Source organism: Coregonus clupeaformis, chromosome 26, assembly GCF_020615455.1.
Source record: "Coregonus clupeaformis isolate EN_2021a chromosome 26, ASM2061545v1, whole genome shotgun sequence".
Classification (NCBI taxonomy): Eukaryota; Metazoa; Chordata; class Actinopteri; order Salmoniformes; family Salmonidae; genus Coregonus; species Coregonus clupeaformis.
In genome coordinates this window covers 40,530,599-40,555,815 of record NC_059217.1, presented here as the reverse complement: position 1 = coordinate 40,555,815, position 25,217 = coordinate 40,530,599, and the positions used below count along the sequence as shown (strand labels likewise).

Below are 25,217 nucleotides of genomic sequence, written 5' to 3'. Positions count from 1 at the left end.
ATTGGCCAGTGAGGGGCCAAGCCTCGACACACCCACAACTTGTTTATTAATCAAAACCCAGCCCTTTTGCGCCAACGCCAGCAAGTGCGCCGATAATTGTGAAAGTGAAAATAGCAAAAATATTGCTGATACACCCTGAACCTATAGCGCCACCGCCTGCGCTTAGATTTACCATTGTGTTAGGTTTGTTCAAATAGAGCCCATGGAGCGGCACGTGCCCGAAATGTGCACCAGCCATTGCAAAGGCATATGCCTATAGGTCTCATGGGTAGTAGCCTACAACTGCAAAGTTATTTTAGGACATTACATTTACTGTTGGATAAATGGCTACTAGCAGAGGGTATTATATTTAGAGTTAGCAATCTAATTAATGTGTTTTCAGTTTCCACTTCCTCAGGTGTTGAACCCCAAATTAATTTGCCTATGATATTAGTTAGTGCACATAAAGATGTATGTAATTCATCTCTATTGAAATAATACACGTATGGAAATTCTGGAGTCCTATTTTGACAGTAGAATATAGCAACTATAGTCTAACTGTCAACCCAAAATTCATGACAATCACTGGATTAGGTTGCACAAAATATCTTGATTCATGCATTCCTGCTTGGATGTGTTAGATGAAACAACTTATTACACTTCTTAGTAAAGCACTATGAATGACTTTATGAGATGATTACTCATGATTTGGGTCCAACCAAATCATGGGCTGGTGCCACCAACTGTAACTGGGGGGGAGTTAGCGGCGCTTGCAGTAATGTGGGCTGGTGTGGATAAAATGCCAGGGTCGAATTCTTGTCTCAGTCCGCCGCTGGCAGAGCCTGTCGAGGAGGAGTCTCAGAGAGGCTGTGTGTGTCTCATGTCTCTTCCTGAACCCAAGAAGCTGCACCAGAACATTGACCTAGAGGCCAGGATGTTGGTCCCAATGCTCACTGTCTCCCCACGGCCACCCGACTGCGCTGATTCTGCTGTCCAGCTCCATGTGAGGGTCAAGAAGGGCAAAGAATCCTCAAACAAAGGCATCCATTGAGGCTCCACTCGGTGCCACTCTGAAGCAGTTTCCTCAGGACCCAAGTAGGCTGACCTCATATCTGCCTGATGGTCCGGGCCCAGGGAACGGTCTCTCACTCTTTCGGAGGCTGTATTGTGATGGGGAGTCAGTAATCCGAGCACACTCCTCCTTTCAACGTGTGAATTTAATGTCCCTGTATGTTCTGAATAATGTATCTACAGTCCTGGAAAGAAGAATAACACACATACAGACAGTCAGACAGAGGTCATAGCCAGCCACCACGTTACGTAAGATGTTATTTGAGTACAACATTTATAACCAGTGCAGGCTGTCATTACATTGTGCTGTATTATCATGTCAAGAGGATAGAATGAAGGGATGGAAATGTTTCTGTACCTGTGTTGTATGTCAGTGAATCCCTTCTATATATTTTAGTCTACGGGGAGGGGGGAGGGGGGAGAGACAGATATACATCATAATAATGAACATTATAAACATTTTGAAATTAGGCTTTGAGTCAAAGTCCCTTGTGTTGCACACATAAACCCACACACGTACGCATGCACCCACCCACCGCCCCTCCACATCCTTATTGAAATCTACATTACCAAGAATTCACATCCTCAGGTTCCCAATCTGTCTCTTTCGAATAAGGACACAGATGCCACACTACTGGCATCAGATGTCTCCCCACTGGATACAGACGACAGTCCAATGTCTATTCCACATTGGTTCAACATAGTTTCATTGAAATGCAGTGGAAACAATGTTGGTTCAACCAGTGTGTGCCCAGTGGATCACTACTCCTAAACCATCAACAGCCATATGTTCCAATCTATTCTGGGCATCAACTAAGCAGACAATGCAATAATCTATAGCTAAAGAGGAGTGGTGTGTCCATGTCCACGAGTGGTAGATCATCTTATATGCCCTGTACAGTCAAAACTAGTGGAAACTATGTAACAACCAATCGTATTGCAATGCATAACTTACACCTTACAATATCCCCACTACACAGATGTCTTGCAGCTGTCATGTTGTACCTTTGCCTGTGGACTTGGACTGGCTGGCTGCCACAGTGGTCATGTCAGATGGTAGACCTACGTACACCCCGCCATAGTTCCTGAGAGAGGTAGTATGAAAAAAGGTCCACGGTCACATGAAAGTTCAAATCAAAGGTCACATGACACACAGATACTATACTGTGGCAGACTACCACCAACAACAGGGTGTGATACGTGATAGCACTGCAGTGTGTGTGTACAGTACGTAACCAAAACACATTAAAGAAGCAGCAGTCCTGGAGATGAAAATATGTATTTTCCGGATGTGAAAAAGACATATATTCCGGACGTTGAAAATAAATCATAGATTCTACAGCCAAATTTCAACTGCTATACATTGTCAATAAAGTAAGCATTATATAACAATAATATTTTTTCTCTTAATATAGGAAAGAGTCGCCAACTGAAGACTGCAACAGGGTGGTCCTCTGTAGCTCGATTGGTAGAGCATGGCACTTGTAACGCCAGGGTAGTGGGTTCGATCCCCGGGACCACCCATACGTAAAAATGTATGTGCACATGACTGTAAATCGCTTTGGATTAAAGCGTCTGCTAAATGGCATATTAATATTGATTATTGCTACCGTCTGTCACATGTGGTTATGTTAGCTTTTTCAGAAGCTTTCAAATGGGCATTTATGATGTTCAAAGTAGTCCAATCTACAGAATAAACCAACAGACCACTTCAACTCAGAGCATATGAGCGGAGTGGAGCGGGAGCGAGCGTGGAGTGTGAGCGGACGGATTTTGAACAGAGCGCAGAGCGGCATTTTTAAAAGGACGGAGCGTTGCCCTATGTCCTGCTCCAATTTCGCTCGCTCACACCACGAGTCTGAAGCATGCTCAAGCCTGACCCAGAATCCATCTGTTTAATTTAATTTGTGTCGTCCATGAATTTGTATTTTATAGAGCGAGAGGAGCAGCAGCAGCAACAAGAGAAAAGGGTTGAGGAATTCAAAAGTTTATTCACTGCACGCAAAGGCCCAACCATAACAAGGAGAGAAAAATAGAGCTGGATGTAGCATTTTTTGAAATGATTTTCATGGACTATGAACCGCTGAGTAAAGGAGAACGCGAAGGGATGCAACACTTCGCCAGCGCAGCTCAACCGGGCTACACCCCCAAGAAACTATGATAAATCAGTACTTTACTTTGTCAAATTTACATCTGAGATGCCCCATTCACATGCTTCAGCTGGCGATCAAAAACGCCTTTAACGAGCACGACAACATTAATAGGCTGTTAGTGAAAGTCGGGCACCTGGTGAAAAGTGTACGCAAGAGCACAGAGGAAACCGACCAATTAGGTGTCCGCCCCACAAATGCCTGCGCCATTCGATGGAGCAGCCAGCTGCGGATGATTCAGTCGTTCATCCGGTTGTTCCAAAAAAGACCCGTTATGGCAAAACAAACTCAAGTCTAATGTTGCTAACATCACCCTGAATCAAGTACGGCAGCTGACGCACCTTGTCAGTGTGCTGACACCACTAGCAGATCTCACAGACAAAATGCAGAAGGAGCTGGGGAACCTGGGGATGATCCTCCCTGCTGTCACAGAAATCAAATCCCTGCTCACCGATTACACTCACGCTGCACTTCCAATGGGCATCGCTGCTTTTGCAGAAACATTGGCAAACAACGTGTCAATTCGCTATGGAATATACTATACTGATTAACATCTAATTTTAGCGTCAGTGTTAGATCCCGTTTCAAGACAGAATGGATAATCCGAGATGAGTCTGTATGCAACAAATTCGGGGAGATAAAGTAAGGCTGTGGTTTAAGCTAAAAGTGAAATACATGCAGATTTTGTTCCTTTTTTGGAGTGAGCGGGGGGCGATTTGAGTGGAGCGCGATGCAAACTGCGTTGAGCGCTGAGCGATAATGAGCGGACTGGCCTGATGTGGCTTTGAGCGGGGGGAGCGGAGGGGTGAACAGCTCCGTGAGCGAGGAGCTGAGATTCTCACCGCTCCACTCCGCTCATATGCTCTGCTTCAACTACAATAATATTCTCAGTAAAGGTTACAGAAACATTTTCTTGCTATGACTGTGATGTTTTTATTTATCTACCTTAGTTTAATGCACTGAATGTAAGTCACTCTGGATAAGAGCGTCTGCTGAATGACCAAAATGTAAATGTAAAAACAAACACTTGCAAAGCATGCTGGGTATTATTCCAAACAAGTACAAATTTGGTCGGCGCGGACCAGATCCAAATCTGAACGAATCATAGACGTCTAGGCTATATTTCACAAGTTTGAACATCACAGTACAGTACAGTACGGCACAGTAGAGCACTGTAGAGCACAGTACAGTAGAGTAGAGTCCAATACAGTAGAGTTCAATTTAGTAGAGTATAGTAATGTACAGCACAGAAGAGCACAGTACAGTAGAGTGGAGTACAGTACAGTTTAATTCAGTAAAGTACAGTACAGTACAGTTTAATTTAGTAGAATAGAGTACAGTACAGTCGTGGTCAAAAGTTTTGAGAATGACACAAATATTAATTTTCACAAAGTCCGCTGCCTCAGGTTTTATGAATTGCAATTAATTGCAAAGTCTCTCTTTGCCATGAAAATGAACTTAATCCCCAAAAAACATTTCCACTGCATTTCAGCCCTGCCACAAAAGGACCAGCTGACATCATGTCAGTGATTCTCTCGTTAACACAGGTGAGAATGTTGACAAGGACAAGGCTGGAGATCACTCTGTCATGCTGATTGAGTTAGAATAACAGACTGGAAGCTTTAAAAGGAGGGTGGTGCTTGAAATCATTGTTCTTCCTCTGTTAACCATGGTTACCTGCAAGGAAACACATGCCGTCATCATTGCTTTGCACAAAAAGGGCTTCACAGGCAAGGATATTGCTGCTAGTAAGATTGCACCTAAATCAACCATTTATCGGATCATCAAGAACTTCAAGGAGAGAGGTTAAATTGTTGTGAAGCAGGCTTCAGGGCGCCCAAGAAAGTCCAGCAAGCGCCAGGACCGTCTCCTAAAGTTGATTCAGCTGCACGATTTTGCCTAAGAACACAGCCATGAATAAAGAATGGTACCAACACATCCTCCGAGAGCAACTTCTCCCAACCATCCAAGAACAGTTTGGTGATGAACAATGCCTTTTCTAGCATGATGGAACATCAACATTTTGGGTCCATGGCCAGGAAACTCCCCAGACCTTAATCCCATTGAGAACTTGTGGTCAATCCTCAAGAGGTGGGTGGACAAACAAAAACCCACACATTCTGACAAACTCCAAGCATTGATTATGCAAGAATGGGCTGCCATCAGTCAGGATGTGGCCCAGATGTTAATTGACAGCATGCCAGGGCGGATTGCAGAGGTCTTGAAAAAGAAGGGTCAACACTTTAAATATTGACTCTTTGCATAAACGTAATGTAATTGTCAATAAAAGCCTTTGACACTTATGGAATGCTTGTAATTATACTTCAGTATACCATAGTAACATCTGACAAAAATATCTAAAAACACTGAAGCAGCAAACTTTGTGAAGACCAATACTTGTGTCATTCTCAAAACTTTTGACCACGACTGTACAGTACAGTTTAGTTCAGTAAAGTAGAGTACATTAGAGTAAAGTAGGGTACAATTCAGTGGACTATAATTTACTTTACTGTACTCTACTCTATTGTACTGTATGCTACTGTACTGTACTATACTTTTCTTTACTGTACTGTAATGTCCTGTACTCTGCCTTGCTCTACTCTACTGTACTGTGTTGTCGAAACATACAGGTCTATAATTGGTTCAGATTTGGTGCAGTCCGGACCAAATCTGAACCAATTATAGACGTCTATGTTTAGGCCAAATATAGGCCAGTCCGGACTGGACATCTGTGGCCGTTGAAATCAAGGCCTGTCCAGACTGGACCAAATCTGAACCAAAAATAGATGTCTATAATTGATCCAAGTCCAAACTGCAAAAAAAAAAGACCATAAAAAGAAGGCCAGTTCGGACAGGACAAAAAAACTGACAGAAAGACGTCGCCGTCGGTAAATGCTTAGTATGACCTAATCCAACCATCTAATGACGGTAAGAACACCCATGGTTTGGACTGTGTTTGGGCTAAAAGGAGGAGTAGGATGATAGGACAAGCACTTACCTTCTTTTGTCATCGTCTGGTGAGGGCTCTTCTGTCCTGATTAACACAAGAATCACAGATCAACTCACATGACCGGATACAATGCTCAAAGCACAAACATATTGTACATAACACCCAAGACAACACATAGAAATGATGAATATAGTTGACCTGGATAGTGGATATGACTTGATTATGAGATGGGCAAGACTTGGTATAGGAGCCCTGTGAGGCCACTGATCATAGGGAATCAACAATGTGGATGATGTTTTTCTACCTACAATGAATGGAGGTGAAATGGTTACTGGACTATGCGATGTATCACGTTTGCCTTTCTTCTCTGTCCACAAAAGAGGCATGAAAAAAAAAGTTTACATGTCAACTGCCGGTCACGCGTGCACGCGAGTGTGTGTGTGACAACGGGGCATAGCAGGCCTGGAGGTGTGTGACTGACTAGCTGTGGTTGGCAGTGTGCTGCTGTCAGTCGCCATGGGTCCTGGATTGAGCACTTTAGCTGCTAAGATGTTTATCATAAAGCACACACACACACACACACACACACACACTCACACACACACACACACACACTGATTGATTGAAGGAAATGTTTTGGAAATGGCTGCCTGCTCCCTCTGCCCACGTTGTGATGCTGACAGTGGCACACTGTGCCTGGTGAAGGACAGGGCAGCAGGATGCACATAAAGCAGGATGTGCTGCAGATATTGTTGATGTACAGGAAGTAATTTCTTTACTGAACAAGGCTGATTAATTGTAAAACCAGTACTGGAACATCTTTTCATTTCTCTACACACTAATATTCTATACGTGAACGATTTGAAGGCCTTGAAACAAAAGACTGAACAATTTAATCAGATGATTCACATTAAATGTTTGTATCGTACAGATACAATATTTGAAAGTAGGCATTTTGAGGTATTGCAATGTCATATCAGTATAAGATGCATGTGATAGACCATTTTGAATTTAGACCGATTACAATACATTTCTCTCATTCTTTCTTTCTCTCCCTCTCTCTTTCGCCTTCTGCCCCCTCTCACTCTCTCTCTATTTCTCTCTTTCTCTCACTCTCTCTCTCTTTCTCTCACTCTCTCTCTCTTTCTCTCACACTCTCTCTCTCTCTCTATCTCTCTCTCTCTCTCTCTCTGTGCTGTGCACTATGAAGGCAACACCTTGTTGAGTCTATGAAACAGTAATCGGATGAGACGGTTGCTGTACTTACAAATCTTTGGAAGCTTCTGCAGGCCCTGTGAACACAAGAAGAAGAATATACAGTGCATTCAGAAAGTATTCAGCCCTCTTGACTTTTTCCACATTTTGTTACATTACAGCCTTATTCTAAAATGGATTAAATTGTTTTTTCCCCCTCATCAATCTACACACAATACCCCATAATGACAAAGCAAAAACAGATTTTTTGAGATTTTTGCAAAACACGGAAATATTACATTTACATAAGTATTCAGACCATTTACTTCAGTACTTTATTGAAGTACTTTTGGCAGCGATTACAGCCTCAAGTCTTCTTGGGTATGACGCTACAAGCTTGGCACACCTGTATTTGCAGCGTTTCTCCCATTCTTCTCTGCAGATCCTCTCAAGCTCTGTCAGGTTGTATGGGGAGTGTCGCTGCACAGCTATTTCCAGGTCTCTCCAGAGATGTTCGATCGGGTTCAAGTCTGTGCTCTGGCTGGGCCACTCAAGGACATTCAGAGACTTGTCCTGAAGCCACTCCTGTGTTGTCTTGGCTGTGTGCTTAGGGTCGTTGTCCTGTTGGAAGATGAACCTTCACCCCAGGCTGAGGTCCTGAGCGTGCTGAAGCAGGTTTTCATCAAGGATCTCTCTGTACTTTGCTCCATTCATCTTTCCCTCAATCCTAACTAGTCTCCCAGTCCCTGCTGCTGAAAAACATCCCCACAACATGATGCTGCCACCACAATACTTCACCGTAGGGATGGTGCCAGGTTTCCTCCAGACGTGACGCTTGGCATTCAGGCCAAAGAGTTCCATCTTGGTTTCATCAGACCAGACAATCTTGTTTCTCGTGGTCTGAGAGTCTTTAGGTGCCTTTTGGCAAACTCCAAGTGGGCTGTCATGTGTCTTTTACTGAGGAGTGGCTTCCGTCTGGCCACTCTACCATAAAGGCCTGATTGGTGGAGTGCTGCAGAGATGGTTGTCCTTCTGAAAGGTTCTCCCATCTCCACAGAGGACCTATGGAGCTCGGTCAGAGTGACCATCGGGTTCTTGGTCACCTCCCTGACCAAGATCCTTCTCCCCCGATTGCTCAATTTGGCCGGGTGGCCAGCTCTAGGAAGAGTCTATTATTATTTTTTTAGTCTTTAAAGAAATAAAATTAGGGGGTAGATCAGCTTTAATATTGCAGATAGATTGTAACTTCTATCAATGTAATTGTCTGCATCACTTCCAATCCTTCATATGTGGTTTCTTTCTCGCGAATATATATATATATATATATATATATATATATATATATATATATATATATATATATATATATATATATATATATATATATATATATATATATATATCACACACACATACACACACACACATATACAGTTGAAGTCGGATGTTTACATACACTTAGGTTGGAGTCATTAAAACTCATTTTTCAACCACTCCACAAATGTCTTGTTAACAAGCTATAGTTTTGGCAAGTCGGTTAGGACATCTACTTTGTGCATGACAAGTAATTTTTCCAACAATTGTTTACAGACAGATTATTTCACTTATAATTCAATGTATCACAATTTCAGTGGGTCGGGCGTTTACATACAGTGGGGAAAAAAAGTATTTAGTCAGCCACCAATTGTGCAAGTTCTCCCACTTAAAAAGATGAGAGAGGCCTGTAATTTTCATCATAGGTACACGTCAACTATGACAGACAAAATGAGAAAAGAAAAATCCAGAAAATCCCATTGTAGGATTTTTTATGAATTTATTTGCAAATTATGGTGGAAAATAAGTATTTGGTCACCTACAAACAAGCAAGATTTCTGGCTCTCACAGACCTGTAACTTCTTCTTTAAGAGGCTCCTCTGTCCTCCACTCGTTACCTGTATTAATGGCACCTGTTTGAACTTGTTATCAGTATAAAAGACACCTATCCACAACCTCAAACAGTCACACTCCAAACTTCACAATGGCCAAGACCAAATAGCTGTCAAAGGACACCAAAAACAAAATTGTAGACCTGCACCAGGCTGGGAAGACTGAATCTGCAATAGGTAAGCAGCTTGGTTTGAAGAAATCAACTGTGGGAGCAATTATTAGGAAATGGAAGACATACAAGACCACTGATAATCTCCCTCGATCTGGGGCTCCACGCAAGATCTCACCCCGTGGGGTCAAAATGAACACAAGAACGGTGAGCAAAAATCCCAGAACCACACGGGGGACCTAGTGAATGACCTGCAGAGAGCTGGGACCAAAGTAACAAAGCCAACCATCAGTAACACACTACGCCGCCAGGGACTCAAATCCTGCAGTGCGAGACGTGTCCCCCCTGCTTAAGCCAGTACATGTCCAGGCCCGTCTGAAGTGCATTTGGATGATCCAGAAGAGGATTGGGAGAATGTCATATGGTCAGATGAAACCAAAATATAACTTTTTGGTAAAAACTCAACTCGTCATGTTTGGAGGACAAAGAATGCTGAGTTGCATCCAAAGAACACCATACCTACTGTGAAGCATGGGGTTGGAAACATCATGCTTTGGGGCTGTTTTTCTGCAAAGGGACCAGGACGACTGATCCGTGTAAAGGAAAGAATGAATGGGGCCATGTATCGTGAGATTTTGAGTGAAAACCTCCTTCCATCAGCAAGGGCATTGAAGATGAAACGTGGCTGGGTCTTTCAGCATGACAATGATCCCAAACACACCGCCCGGGCAACGAAGGAGTGGCTTCGTAAGAAGCATTTCAAGGTCCTGGAGTGGCCTAGCCAGTCTCCAGATCTCAACCCCATAGAAAATCTTTGGAGGGAGTTGAAAGTCTGTGTTGCCCAGCGACAGCCCCAAAACATCACTGCTCTAGAGGAGATCTGCATGGAGGAATGGGCCAAAATACCAGCAACAGTGTGTGAAAACCTTGTGAAGACTTACAGAAAACGTTTGACCTGTGTCATTGCCAACAAAGGGTATATAACAAAGTATTGAGAAACTTTTGTTATTGACCAAATACTTATTTTCCACCATCATATGCCAATAAATTCATTAAAAATCCTACAATGTGATTTTCTGGAAATTTTTTTCTCATTTTGTCTGTCATAGTTGACGTGTACCTATGATGAAAATTACAGGCCTCTCTCATCTTTTTAAGTGGGAGAACTTGCACAATTGGTGGCTGACTAAATACTTTTTTTCCCCACTGTACACTAAGTTGACTGTGCCTTTAAACAGATTGGAACATTCCAGAAAATGATGTCATGGCTTTAGAAGCTTCTGATAGGCTAATTGACATCATTTGAGTCAATTGGAGGTGTAACTGTGGATGTATTTCAAGCCCTACCTTCAAACTCAGTGCCTCTTTGCTTGACATCATGGGAAAATCAAAAGAAATCAGCCAAGACCTCAGAAAACAAATTGTAGACCTGCACAAGTCTGGTTCATCCTTGGGAGCAATTTCCAAACGCCTAAAGGTAGCACGTTCATCTGTACAAACAGTAGTACGCAAGTATAAACACCATGGGACCACGCAGCCATCATACAACTCAGGAAGGAGACGCGTTCTGTCTCCTAGAGATGAACGTACTTTGGTGCGAAAAGTGCAAATCAATCCCAGAACAACAGCAAAGGACCTTGTGAAGACACTGGAGGAAACAGGTACAAAAGTATCTATATCCACAGTAAAACAAGTCCTATATCGACATAACCTGAAAGCCCGCTCAGCAAGGAAGAAGCCACTGCTCCAAAACTGCCATAAAAAAGCCAGACTATGGTTTGCAACTGCACATGGGGACAAAGATCGTACTTTTTGGAGAAATGTCCTCTGGTCTGATGAAACAAAAATATAACTGTTTGGCCATAATGACCATCGTTATGTTTGAAGGAAAAAGGGGGTAGCTTGCAAGCCGAATAACACCATCCGTGAAGCATGGGGGTGGCAGCATCATGCTGTGGGGGTGCTTTGCTGCAGGAGGGACTGGTGCACCTCACAAAATAGATGGCATCATGAGGAAGGAAAATTATGATTATATATTGAAGCAACATCTCAAGACATCAGTCAGGAAGTTAAAGCTTGGTCGCAAATGGGTCTTCCAAATGGACAATGACCCCAAGCATACTTCCAAAGTTGTGGCAAAATGGCTTAAGGACAACAAAGTCAAGGTATTGGAGTGGCCATCACAAAGCCCTGACCTCAATCCTATATACAATTTGTGGGCAGAACTGAAAAAGCATGTGCGAGCAAGGAGGCCTACAAACCTGACTCAGTTACACCAGCTCTGTCAGGAGGAATGGGCCAAAATTCACCCAATTTATTGTGGGAAGCTTGTGGAAGGCTACCCGAAACGTTTGACCCAAGTTAAACAATTTTAACGGCAATGCTACCAAACACTAATTGAGTGTATGTAAACTTCTGATCCTCTGGGAATGTGATGAAAGAAATAAAAGCTCTCTACTATTATTCTGACATGTCACATTCTTAAAATAAAGTGGTGATCCTAACTGACCTAAGATAGGGAATCTTTACTGGGATATAATGTCAGGAATTGTGAAAAACTGAGTTTAAATGTAGTTGGCTAAGGTGTATGTAAACTTCCGACTTCAACTGTATATACAGTGGGGAGAATAAATATTTGATACACTGCCGATTTTGCAGGTTTTCCTACTTACAAAGCATGTAGAGGTCTGTAATTTTTATCATAGGTACACTTCAACTGTGAGAGACGGAATCTAAAACAACAATCCAGAAAATCACATTGTATGATTTTTAAGTAATTAATTTGCATTTAATTTTATGACATAAGTATTTGATCACCTACTAACCAGTAAGAATTCCGGCTCTCACAGACCTGTTAGTTTTTCTTTAAGAAGCCCTCCTGTTCTCCACTCATTACCTGTATTAACTGCACCTGTTTGAACTCGTTACCTGTATAAAAGACACCTGTCCACACACTCAATTAAACAGACTCCAACCTCTCCACAATGGCCAAGACCAGAGAGCTGTGTAAGGACATCAGGGATAAATTGTAGACCTGCACAAGGCTGGGATGGGCTACAGGACAATAGGCAAGCAGCTTGGTGAGAAGGCAACAACTGAAACAAATTACAGACCTCTACATGCTTTGTAAGTAGGAAAACCTGCAAAATCGTCAGTGTATCAAATACTTGTTCTCCCCACTGTATATACAGTGAGGGAAAAAAGTATTTGATCCCATGCTGATTTTGTACGTTTGCCCACTGACAAAGAAATGATCAGTCTATAATTTTTATGGTAGGTTTATTTGAACAGTGAGAGACAGAATAACAACAAAATAATCCAGAAAAACGCATGTCAAACATTTTACAAATTGATTTGCATTTTAATGAGGGAAATAAGTATGACTCCCTCTCAATCAGAAAGATTTCTGGCTCCCAGGTGTCTTTTATACAGGTAACGAGCTGAGATTAGGAGCACACTCTTAAAGGGAGTGCTCCTAATCTCATCTTGTTACCTGTATAAAAGACACCTGTCCACAGAAGCAATCAATCAATCAGATTCCAAACTCTCCACCATGGACAAGATCAAAGAGCTCTCCAAGGATGTCAGGGACAAGATTGTAGACCTACACAAGGCTGGAATGGGCTACAAGACCATCGCCAAGCAGCTTGGTGAGAAGGTGACAACAGTTGGTGCGATTATTCGCAAATGGAAGAAACACAAAATAACTGTCAATCTCCCTCGGCCTGGGGCTCCATGCAAGATCTCACCTCGTGGAGTTGCAATGATCATAAGAACAGTGAGGAAAGCCCAGAACTACACGGGAGGATCTTGTCAATGATCTCAAGGCAGCTGGGACCATAGTCACCAAGAAAACAATTGGTAACACACTACGCCATGAAAGACTGAAATCCTGCAGCGCCTGCAAGGTCCCCCTGCTCAAGAAAGCACATATACAGGCCCGTCTGAAGTTTGCCAATGAACATCTGAATGATTCAGAGGAGAACTGGGTGAAAGTATTGTGGTCAGATGAGACCAAAATCGAGCTCTTTGGCATCAACTCAACTCCCGTGTTTGGAGGAGGAGGAATGCTGCCTATGACCCCAAGAACACCATTCCCACCGTCAAACAAGGAGGTGGAAACATTATGCTTTGGGGGTGTTTTTCTGCTAAGGGGACAGGACAACTTCACTGCATCAAAGGGAGGATGGACGGGGCCATGTACCGTCAAATCTTGGGTGAGAACCTCCTTCCCTCAGCCAGGGCATTGAAAATGGGTCGTGGATGGGTATTCCAGCATGACAATGACCCAAAACACACGGCCAAGGCAACAAAGGAGTGGCTCAAGAAGAAGCACATTAAGGTCCTGGAGTGGCCTAGCCAGTCTCCAGACCTTAATCCCATAGAAAATCTGTGGAGGGAGCTGAAGGTTTGAGTTGCCAAAAGTCAGGCTCGAAACCTTAATGACTTGGAGAAGATCTGCAAAGAGGAGTGGGACAAAATCCCTCCTGAGATGTGTGCAAACCTGGTGGCCAACTACAAGAAATGTCTGACCTCTGTTATTGCCAACAAGGGTTTTGCCACCAAGTACTAAGTCATGTTTTTCAGAGGGGTCAAATACTTATTTCCCTCATTAAAATGCAAATCATTTTATAACATTTTTGACATAAGTTTTTCTGGAATGTTTTGTTGTTATTCTGTCACTCACTGTTCAAATAAACCTACCATTAAAATCATGTCTTTGTCAGTGGGCAAACATACAAAATCAGCAGGGGATCAAATACTTTTTTCCCTCACATACTTTTTTCCCTCACTGTAGCTATTTAAAAATATATATCCATTCAAATATCTTGCATATCTTATTTTCTATCATTATCGATTAATATGCGTAATAATGTCGACAGTTCATGCGTAGGATTTTAACCTAGAACCCGGATTGCCATTGTATTACATTACATTTTTGACAAGCAGTTATTATTTTAGCAAACAATTATTGTGGTTCATCCTTTATTCCCCCTAGCATCCTTACCCCCTTGCAACAGATGTGGGATAAACATACAAGCACATACTTTAACACACCCAACCCCTTTCCTCCACAATCAACCATAAGATCAGGTGCTCAACGGATGTTACATCCCAGAACCCAACTCAAAAAAAGGACCTGATTTACGAATGCATATACAGTTACAGCTGTTTGAGAAAGCATGCAAGATTGAGCAAAATGGACAACAATGTGAGATTTGATTAATCTATTTAATCTATGTCAAGTCCTAGGTGATCAGATCCACCCTCTTCACCTGAGACACAAACACTCTGGTACCCCGTTGTAACCATTTTTCCCAAGCATCTCCGTGCAGTCAGACCTTTGATTATTTTGTGCCACTTGGGCCACATTAATAAGCCCCCTCTCTGATTGTCCGAGTGTGACCCCCTCCCCATGGGTTACTGCAGCCAGTGTTGCCAGCACTGCCACTACCTGGGTGGGGGTACCCCACCGGAATCCCCACCGGCTAGGTACAAGGTCATCAAGGTTCTCATTAGCAGCTTTGAGAATTTCCTTGTATATTATGCTCTCCCATCAGGGGGCTTTGTAGGACCAACCCTGCCAGGCAGGCTCAGAATCTTGAGGGGGCGGTGCTGCTCAAGTAGGTCTCTGACCGCATTTATTTTTCTGTTTAGGCTACATATAGGCAACTCACAGCAGGTCCATAAAACAGATGGGGACTTCTCTTTGGTGTATTGGTCACTCAGGTGGGTGTCTATGATATAGGGTTGGGGATCGTTCCATCATGATAGGACAATACAAAAATAGATTAAAATGTATATCCCTCATCTGCACAAAATTGAAAGCTCTCTCTCACAACCCATGCTCACAGACACACGTTGGTTCTGGGATATGCAACCATTTCTTTTCTCACTCACTTAACGTCACACTTATTCAAACACAAAAACGCACACCACACCTTCCATCACAATTCATCCACACATACCCACATACTGTTCCTTTTATGTCTTCTGTTTGCTATGTTTTTATCTCCACTATGTTGATTGAGTACTTGTGTTCTAATTTAGTTGTATTTGAAGATGTATTATTTTGCTTGTAATACCGTCTTTTCCCTTTATAAAATACTATACTTACTATAAATGTGCTTTATTATTACAATCCCTATCATGGCTAGTATTGGGTGTTCCATTATTCGACTCCTCTATTAGAACTTTCAGAATAGCCATGGAGTACTCTTTGTGTCGCGGTACATTTGGTTGTCAATATACAGTTTATCGACAACGAGAGCAACACGCTTCCCTTTTAATCTATTTTCCTTGAAGATTGGGTACAGAACTTTGCGCTGTTCTGCAATCTCCCTCAGGAACTGATCATTCATTCCTATTTTGGTGCCAGCAAGTCTTTTACCTTTTAACCATTACTTTATCCTTAAAAAAAGCAAATTTGGCAACGATTGGACGCTCATATCTCTGTCCTCTTTGTCCGAAATGGTGTACACGTTGGAGTTGGATTTTATCGACAGCCTCGAGTGGGATTTGAAGCGCTGTTAGAAAGAAGTCCTTCACAATAGTCTCGGTTACCTCTCCCTCTTTTTCCTGGATAACCGTAAGTACTAGATTTTCTCTCATCGATCTAGTTTGCATGTCTAGTAAGGCTTCTCTAAGAAAGTTGTTCTCCTTTTTAAGTTCCTTAACGTCCGTTTCTATCTTAGTGACTGTCTCTTTTAGTTTTTTTGTATCTTTCTCCATTATCGCAGCTTTTCCGTCACTCATTTCAAGACTCGTCTTCAACTCTTTTACATCATTACTGACCAACTCTAGAATGCCCAGTTTGTCATTTATCAACTTCAACAGGTCGCTTTCCACACTTACCAGTCCCAGTGGTGAAAAGCATAAATCATCTGTATCAGTCGACAAGTCGCGTTTTCTCTTGGAGATTGATTCTCCTCGTTTATCTTCCGTCATGTTTGGGTGTTGCGTGTTGTTGTAACATTTGTTGATACATTTCTCTAGCCTTATAATTTGTTTTGTGTTATTATCCAGATTGAATGTTATTATCCTTGAATATATGAAGTGCTAATATCTAGTCTAACTTACTGATATTGAATATTATGGTTTTATCTTGAGGTGATTTTTACCGCTGTGTATTCAATACGCCATCTTGTCTAGCGGAAGCCTGCCCACAAAAAAAAAAAGCTCTATCAGAGTAACCATCGGGTTCTTGGTCACTTCCCTGACCAAGGCCCTTCTCCCCCGATTGCTCAGTCTGGCCGAGCGGCCAGCTCTAGGAAGAGTCTTCGTGGTTTCAAACTTCTTCCATTTAAGAATGATGGAGGCCACTGTGTTCTTGGGGACCTTCAATGCTGCAGACATTTTTTGGTACCCTTCCCAAGACCTGTGTCTTGACACAATCCTGTCTCGGAGCTCTACGGACAATTCCTTTGACCTCACAGCTTGGTTTTTGCTCTGACATTCACTGTCAACTGTGGGACCTTATATAGACAGGTGTGTGCCTTTCCAAATCATGTCCAATCAATTGAATTTACCACAGGTGGACTCCAATCAAGTTGTAGAAACATCTCAAGGATGATCAATGGAAACACGATGCACCTGAGCTCAATTTAGAGTCTCATAGCAAAGGGTCTGAATACTTATGTAAATAAGGTATTTCTGTTTTTTATTTTTAATACATTTGCAAAAATGTCTAAAAACCTGTTTTCACTTTGTCATTATGGGGTATTGTGTGTAGATTGATGAGGGGAAAAAATAATTTAATCCATTTTAGAATAAGTCTGTAACATAACAAAATGTGGAAAAAGTGAAGGGGTCTGAATACTTTCTGAATGCACTGTAAATACTAAACAATCATTGTTTTGTTCTGGATACTACATGACGTGTGGATTAAAATAGAAATGTACATTTTATTCAGTAGGCTAAGTGAGGGGGTGATTTGAGGTGGTCTTGTCTCACAGCGAGTCCACTCAACACGCATCACATCAAGCCCACATTTACTCATCCATTCACACTGTCTATCTCTCCTCTTTATACTGTGTGCCTGGTTTATCTATAGCAGGGCTGTTCAATGTCGGTCCTGGAGGGCAGAAACACTTCAGTTTTTCATCCTCTCCTTCTAATAAGGGACTAATTCAGACCTGTGACACCAGGTGAGTGCAATTAACCACCAGATAGAAACGAAAACCATAATTGTTTTGGCCGTCCATGACAGAGTTGAACAGCCATGATTTATAGGGATGTAGTGCATTACATATAGAGGCAGCAAACACAACAAACTCTGTCTTTGAAGAATCATTACCATCCACAATATCAGTAACCACAGAGCAGCCAGAATCATTGACAGTTAATCACTGTACCTGTCTCTACAATACCTTGTCATATTTTTTACCCCTTTTTCTCCCCAATTGGTAGTTACAGTCTTGTCCCATCGCTGCAACTCCCTACAGACTCGGGAGAGGTGAAGGTCAAGAGCCATGCGTCCTCCGAAACATGACCCAGCCAAGCCACACTGCTCACTTAACCCGGAAGCCAGCCGCACCAATGTGTCGGAGGAAACACTGTACAGCTGGTGACCGAAGCCAGCGTGCATGCACCTGGCCATCACAAGGAGTCACTAGAGCGCACTAGACGCTGGGCCAATTGTGCGCCGCCTCTTGGGTCTCCTGGTCGCGGCCGGTTGCGACACAGCCCGGGATCGAACCCGGATCTGTAGTGACACCTCTAGCACTGCAATGCAGTGCCTTAGACCTCTGCGCCACTCGGGAGGCCTTCCTTTGCTGTATTTCTGATGCTATCGGAAATGCTATAGGCTCCGTACATCACTATTAACACAACTACCTGACTTAACGCCTCCCTTCCCACTCTTTGAAGATGTTACAGAAATCAATGTGCCACAGCTTAATGACCGCCACTTAAGGCCCACTGTAAAGGCTCCTGTAACTGGGCGGAGGGAGTGAAAGAGCATTGTGGGTGATGTTGGCTGACTGGGCTCGATGGGCTGCCTGTGATTTGACAGAGGAGATGTTGGCGGCTTTCGAGTGGCACTCCAGAGCTCTCCTGGGGGGACTGTATGTACCAACTCCACGCCACACAGAGAGGGGCCTTAAGGGGCCTTTGTATGGATGTGAAGGACATGTAGGGCAGAGACAAGTAGTGAGAGAAAGGTAGTGGCCACAGTGCAGATGGGACTGGCTCTGGGAGAGAGGAGGGAGAAGGTTGGACTGGCTCTGAGAGAGAGGAGGGAGAGAGAGGGTTGGACTGGCTCTGACAGAGATGAGGGGTAGGGAGGGTTGGACTGGCTCTGAAAGAGAGGAAGGGTAGGGAGGGTTGGACTTGTTCAGAGGAAGAAAAGGGATAGAGAGGGTTGGGCTGGCTCTGAGAGAGAGAGGAGGGATAGGGAGGGTTGGACTGGCTCTGACAGAGAGGAGGGATAGGGAGGGTTGGACTGGCTCTGACAGAGAGCAAGGAGGGATAGGGAGGGTTGGACTGGTTCTGACAGAAGGATAGGGATGGTTGGACTGGCTCTGACAGATAGAGAGGAGGGATAGGGAGGGTTGGACTGGCTCTGACAGAGAGAGAGGAGGGATAGGGAGGGTTGGACAGGCTCTGACAGAGAGAGAGGAGGGATAGGGAGCGTTGAACTGGTTCTGACAGAGAGAGAGGAGGGATAGGGAGGGTTGGACTGGTTCTGACAGAGAGAGAGGAGGGATAGGGAGGGTTGGACTGGTTCTGACAGAGAGAGAGGAGGGATAGGGAGGGTTGGACAGGCTCTGACAGAGGGATATGGAGGGTTGGACTGGCTCTGACAGAGGAAGGATAGGTAGGGTTGGATCTGTATTATGGAGGTTGTCAGAGAAATGTAGAGGTCATAACAAAACCTGCACTGGCTCTGGGGGACAGGAGGTATAGAGAGGGTTGGACCTTGGAGAGGGTTGGACCTTGATGGATGTCAGGTATACTCTGTATCAAAGACAGCGAACTTTGAGCAGCAAGGGTCAAATAGACCAACAGCTTACAGTGGGTGTAACTGGACGGAGTTTACAGTGGACATAGTTTACAGTATATGGAGATTACAGTGGACATAGTTTACAGTGGATGGAGATTACAGTGGACGTAGTTTACAGTGGATGTAGTTTACAGTGGACGGAGATTACAGTGGATGTAGTTTACAGTGGACTGAGATTACAGTGGATGTAGTTTACAGTGGATGGAGATTACAGTGGACGTAGTTTACAGGGGACGTAGTTTACAGTGGACGGAGATTACAGTGGATGTAGTTTACAGTGGACTGAGATTACAGTGGATGTAGTTTACAGTGGATGGAGATTACAGTGAAAGTATCTTACAGTGGACATAGTTTATGTCAGGTAGTTTCCATGATCATGCATCATCTACAGTTGTGTAAAGTACTTAAGTAAAAATACTTTAAAGTACCACTTAAGTAGTTTTTGGGGGTATCTGTACTTTACTATTTATATTTTTGGCAACTTTTACTTTTACTTCACTACATTCCTAAAGAAAATAATGTACTTTTTACTCCATACATTTTCCCTGACACCCAGAAATACTCGTAACATTTTGACAGGAAAATGGTCCAATTCACACACTTAATCAAGAGAACATCCCTGGTCATCCATACCGCCTCTGATCTGGCGGACTCACTAAACACAAATGCTTTGTTTGAAAATTACGTCTGAGTGTTGGAGTGTGCCCCTGGCTATCCGTCAATTTAATATAAGGAATTTGAAATGATTTATACTTTTAATTTTGATACTTAAGTACATTTTAGCAATTCCATTTACTTTGATACTTAAGTATATTTAAAACCAAATAATTTTAGACTTTTACTCAAGTAGTATTTTACTGGGTGACTTTCACTTGAGTCATTTTCTATTAAGGTATTTTTACTTTTACTCAAGTATGATAATGTAGTACTTTTTCCACCACTGATCATCTAGCATATGCTACATTGTGTGAATATAGATTACATCACAAGCTGAATTCCATTCCAGTCCATTCAAATTGTCTTCATTCACATTTAAGTCATTTAGCAGACGCTCTTATCCAGAGTGACTTACAGTTAGTGCATACATTTTTTTTTCATACTGGCCCCCCGTGGGAATCGAACCCACAACCCTGGCGTTGCAAACAACATGCTCTACCAACTGAGCTACATGGGATTACAGTTCACCTTCTTCATCTGCTACTAAATTCCTAGAAATTATCCATTCAAATTGTCTTCATTCACATTCCTCATCTACATCTAAATTCTTAGAAACACAATGGTTTCTATTTTATTCTGCGAATAATTGAATGTTCCGTATTCCCTGATGTCTCTCAAGAATCTGTCCTTATATCAAATGGAACATTATTTAACTTTTAAAAACCAGGTAATGATACCACCTCCACTGTCCTCCATCTGCTCTGTTACCACACAACATGACATTGATAAAGTGTGTACACCTACGGCAGCCGTACTTGCTAACTTTAGAAAAAGTTGAAGTTTAAGCGTCAGCCAATTCAAATTGTTCACATAGTTGCTCGTGATCAAAGGCTAGATGTTAGCTGTTCTGAATTTGAAATGGATATAATCACAGCCACCTGGTGAGGTTAGCATAGGGCAAAATGTGCCAGGTTATGTAATGGGAACAGCTAACATGTAGCCTTTGATCAGGTGCAACTATGTCGACAATTTTAATTGGCTGATGCTTAAACTTTTTCTAATGTTTGCAAGTATGGCCCCGCCGTGTTCCTATGCTATTCTACAATGTTGTCCATCTATTAACCTCTACGGAATCGGTGTCCCATATACGGGACGGTTGAGCTAACATGCGCTAATGTGATTAGCATGACTGTTGTAAGTAACAGCAAACTTTCCAGGACATAGACATGTCTTATATGGGCAGAAAGCTTAAATTCTTGTTAATCTAACTGCACTGTCCAATTTACAGTAGCTTTTACAGTGAAAATATACCATGCTATTGTTTGAGGAGAGTGCACAACAACAAAAAACTTTTCACGGCAACTGGTTTGATACATTCACCTCTGAAGGTAAATAATGTACTTACATTCAGTAATTTTGCTCTGATTTGTCATCCTAAGGGTCCCAGCAATAAAATGTAGCATAGTTTTGTTTGATAAAATCAATTTTTATATTAAAATGTAAGAACAGGGTTCTACAGTTTGAACCCCTGCTGTCTCTGGCTCCACACCCACCCCACCCGGCAATCTAGAAAGTTAGTGTATAAGCTAATGATCCATTATGTATGACATTCCTGGGAGTGTGTAAACTTACATTTTGCATTACCATATCATTGTTGTATGTTCTCTATAGTTATGTACTTGAAAATGAATAAATTGACCAATTCGGCACATTTGGGCAGACTTGATACAAAATAGTCCAGTATTGCAATGTTTCACTGGATCAATCTGAAACTTTGCACACACACTGCTGCCATCTAGTGGCCAAAATCTAAATTGCACCTAATCTGCAATATTATATTGTGGCCTTTCTCTTGCGTTTCAAAGATGATGAAAAAATAATAATAAAGAAAACGCATGTTTTTTTGTTTGTATTAACTTTTACCAGATCTAACGTGTTATATTCTCTTACATTAATTTCACGTTTCCACAAACTTCAAAGTGTTTCCTTTCATTTACATTTTAGTCATTTAGCAGACTCTCTTATCCAGAGCGACTTACCGTTAGTGAGTGCATACATTTTTCATACTGGTTCATACTACTTTCAAATGGTATCAAGAATATGCATATCCTTGCTTCAGGTCCTGAGCTACAGGCAGTTAGATTTGGGTTTGTCATTTTTAGGCGAAAATTGAAAGAAAAAGGTCAGAGCCTTAAGAGGTTCATACTTATGCAATTGAAGGAATAACGTCAGAAATTAGTTGGAGAAAAAATACGAAATATGCATCTTCCAATTCACAACAAACATCACCATTTTATCCTCATCTATAGAAGAGGAGACCAATGCCTTTATACAGTAACAATGCAAGGGGTGTGCCTTAAGACAGGACAGAGTGGCCATTTCACAACCCTTACAAAAGCTTATTCATTATTAAGGACACTCAGATCTGGTTACACAAGAGGAGGGATGAGAAGCACAATATCCAGTGCGTTTAGGAGGTCACTATTGAGCTTCTGGAAAAACGCATGGGTGTGGAATGAAAACGAAGTGGGGAATCGAAACTTCCTTTACCTGATCATTATAAAGATAAACCATTAGACAATAGCTTGTTAGGAGAATTTAACCAGACTCACATACAGAATAGCACAGGTAATTTTACCTCACAGCTGTGTTGTGCAACACTGCTGATATGATCACATTTACACTATAGTACTAACGATTCCAATACTGTTATGGATGTCATTTTAGCATTGGCCAAATCCCCTAGACCTTTGTATTGAATAATGACAGATATCTGTGACACAGAAAAGGGCAGCTTCTACCACACATTCATCATAATGACAGTGTCACATCTTCACATCTTGTCCCTGAATTGGAGAGTGACCTCTAACCGTGGGCTTAAAGATCCCTCACAGAGACCCTAACACATCTTCCCATTGTATAACACTCATACATAATCATAATTCTCACCTAGTACACAGCTAGACTACAAGTTCACATTATTTTCCTCTGGGGTCTCCTTACCATGAACTAGCGTAGACTCAGAGAAGAGAAAACATGAAGCCGTTTGTCCCATTAGCTGCCTGGGGTTCTGTTAGACATGGAGCCTGTCTGGTCTTTGCTGATTAGCTACACACACACACACACACACACACACACACACACACAGTTGCTTTGATGGTTATTGAGATAATGCTACAGGCGCTCTGATTCTATTACCATCGTTCTACGACCGCAGCAGCAACAAGTGAGTGCTATACAAATCTCCAATCTCAGAAATACAACAGGAATTTTATTCAGTCATTCAGTCATTGCTCTTTGCTTATGGCAATGAACGGTAGTGTATTAACCAGGAACATTCACTAGTAGGAGTAAGACCTTGATGAATGAAACCAGGAGGAAGAGTGAGCATTTCAAAAGGAGCAGAGGACAACCAGCATCAATCACCTGAAGAAACGGAGGAGAACTAGCTGCTGAGATGCCAAAATCTCGTCTTTCTTTCATCCACATCCCATGGAGAAAGAGATGGCATAAATATAAGTCAAACTGTAAACCACACACACACACACACACACACACACACACACACACACACACACACACACACACACACACACACACACACACACACACACACACACACACACACACACACACACACACACACACACACACACACACACACACACACACACACACAGCCTATACCCATCTTTGTAAGCTTTAAATTCCTAGACACTTTGCTGTCTCCTGGCCACCAGGGGTCAAAGTCTGAGCACACATACACACACATGCACAGACACACATGCACACACACATGCAGAAAGAGCAGGAATGACCCTAACCCACGATCCACATAACATCACCTCCCTTGGGCATGAACCCCCCCCCCCAAAAAAAAAAAAAAAAACAACACACACACACACACACAGACACTGTATTGTCAAAGACTCCAGTCACCCTAGTCATAGACTGTTCTCTCTGCTACCGCACGGCAAGCGGTACCGGAGTGCCAAGTCTAGGTCCAAAAGACTTCTCAACAGCTTCTACCCCCAAGCCATAAGACTCCTGAACAGCTAATCATGGCTACCCGGACTATTTGCACTGCCCCCCCACCCCATACTTTTTACGCTGCTGCTACTCTGTTAAGTATTTATGCATAGTTACTTTAACTCTACCCACATGTACATATTACCTCAACTACCTCAACTAGCCGGTGCCCCTGCACATTGACTATGCAACGGTACCCCCCTGTATATATAGCCTCCCTACTGTCACTTTATTCTATTGTATATATAGCCTCCCTACTGTCACTTTATTTTTACTTCTGCTCTTTTTTTCTCAACACTTTTTTGTTGTTGTTTTATTCTTACTTTTTTGTTTAAAATAAATGCACTGTTGGTTAAGGGCTGTAAGTAAGCATTTCACTGTAATGTCTGCACCTGTTGTATTCGGCGCATGTGACCAATAAAATTTGATTTGATTTGATTTGATTTGATATGTTCTGGAACAAGAACACTCACCCCCTCCTGATGTGCTGGCGGCTGAGGAATTGCCACAACCCATTTTGCATCGATGCAGCTACCGTCCAAGCAAACAAGTGAAGCTCAAAGAGAAGAGGAGGGAATGGAGAAAAGAGCAAAAGTCATGTGGAGATGGAAACAGTTGAAAGAGGGATGAAAGAAGGAGGTAAGGAGTTGTGTTATGTCTCTCAGTCACACTGATTTCCTATTTGGTGGTAGGCTCCTGCGCTCTGTGTCCATCCCCTCTGCAGAACTGAACTGAGTGGTGTGTGAAAGCATGGAGATGCTGTTATATACACAGAGGGAGGGGGAGAGAGAGAAAGACAGAGAGAGAGAGAGAGAGAGAGAGAGAGAGAGGGGGGGCAAAAGAGAGAGGGGGGAGAAAGAGATGATTTTAAATTTTTCTCCACCCTGACAGGGTTGCCGAGGAAACGGGGTAATGGGGAGGAGGGTGGGGAGGAAGCCAGCCAATGGAGCTCCCAAAAGGGACATTATCAATGGTCCAGCTTGTATGTGTGACATTCCAAATTCCTGATGTGGTAACATGCATGTTAAAATACACAGCTGAAAAGCCTGTAAGCCTTTGAGAAGCCTGACATATCTCACAAATAGTATTTTCTTCAAAAACTTCAACCCGGCGTGAAACTAAGTTCAGCATTGTGTGATCCTCTAATAA

The 25,217-nt window shown here is 42.5% G+C and overlaps 1 protein-coding gene across 2 annotated transcripts; it reads right to left on the bottom strand.

Moving 5' to 3' along the window:
- On the bottom strand, positions 1–24,783 carry LOC121539919 (overexpressed in colon carcinoma 1 protein homolog). Of its 2 annotated transcripts, XM_041848566.1 has the most exons (6): positions 24,542–24,783; positions 7,418–7,442; positions 6,199–6,234; positions 2,056–2,135; positions 1,409–1,448; positions 1–1,235 (listed from the first exon to the last, which is right to left on the bottom strand). In XM_041848566.1, the coding sequence occupies exons 1-5, from the start codon at positions 24,582–24,584 to the stop codon at positions 1,444–1,446; spliced, it is 189 nt and encodes a 62-aa protein (XP_041704500.1). In that variant the 5' UTR covers positions 24,585–24,783; the 3' UTR covers positions 1–1,235; positions 1,409–1,443. The 2 variants fall into 2 exon arrangements, with proteins under 2 accessions (XP_041704500.1, XP_041704499.1); XM_041848565.1 differs by lacking the exons at positions 1–1,235; positions 1,409–1,448 and having other exon boundaries at positions 2,024–2,135.
- Positions 24,784–25,217: the final 434 nt, after the last annotated feature.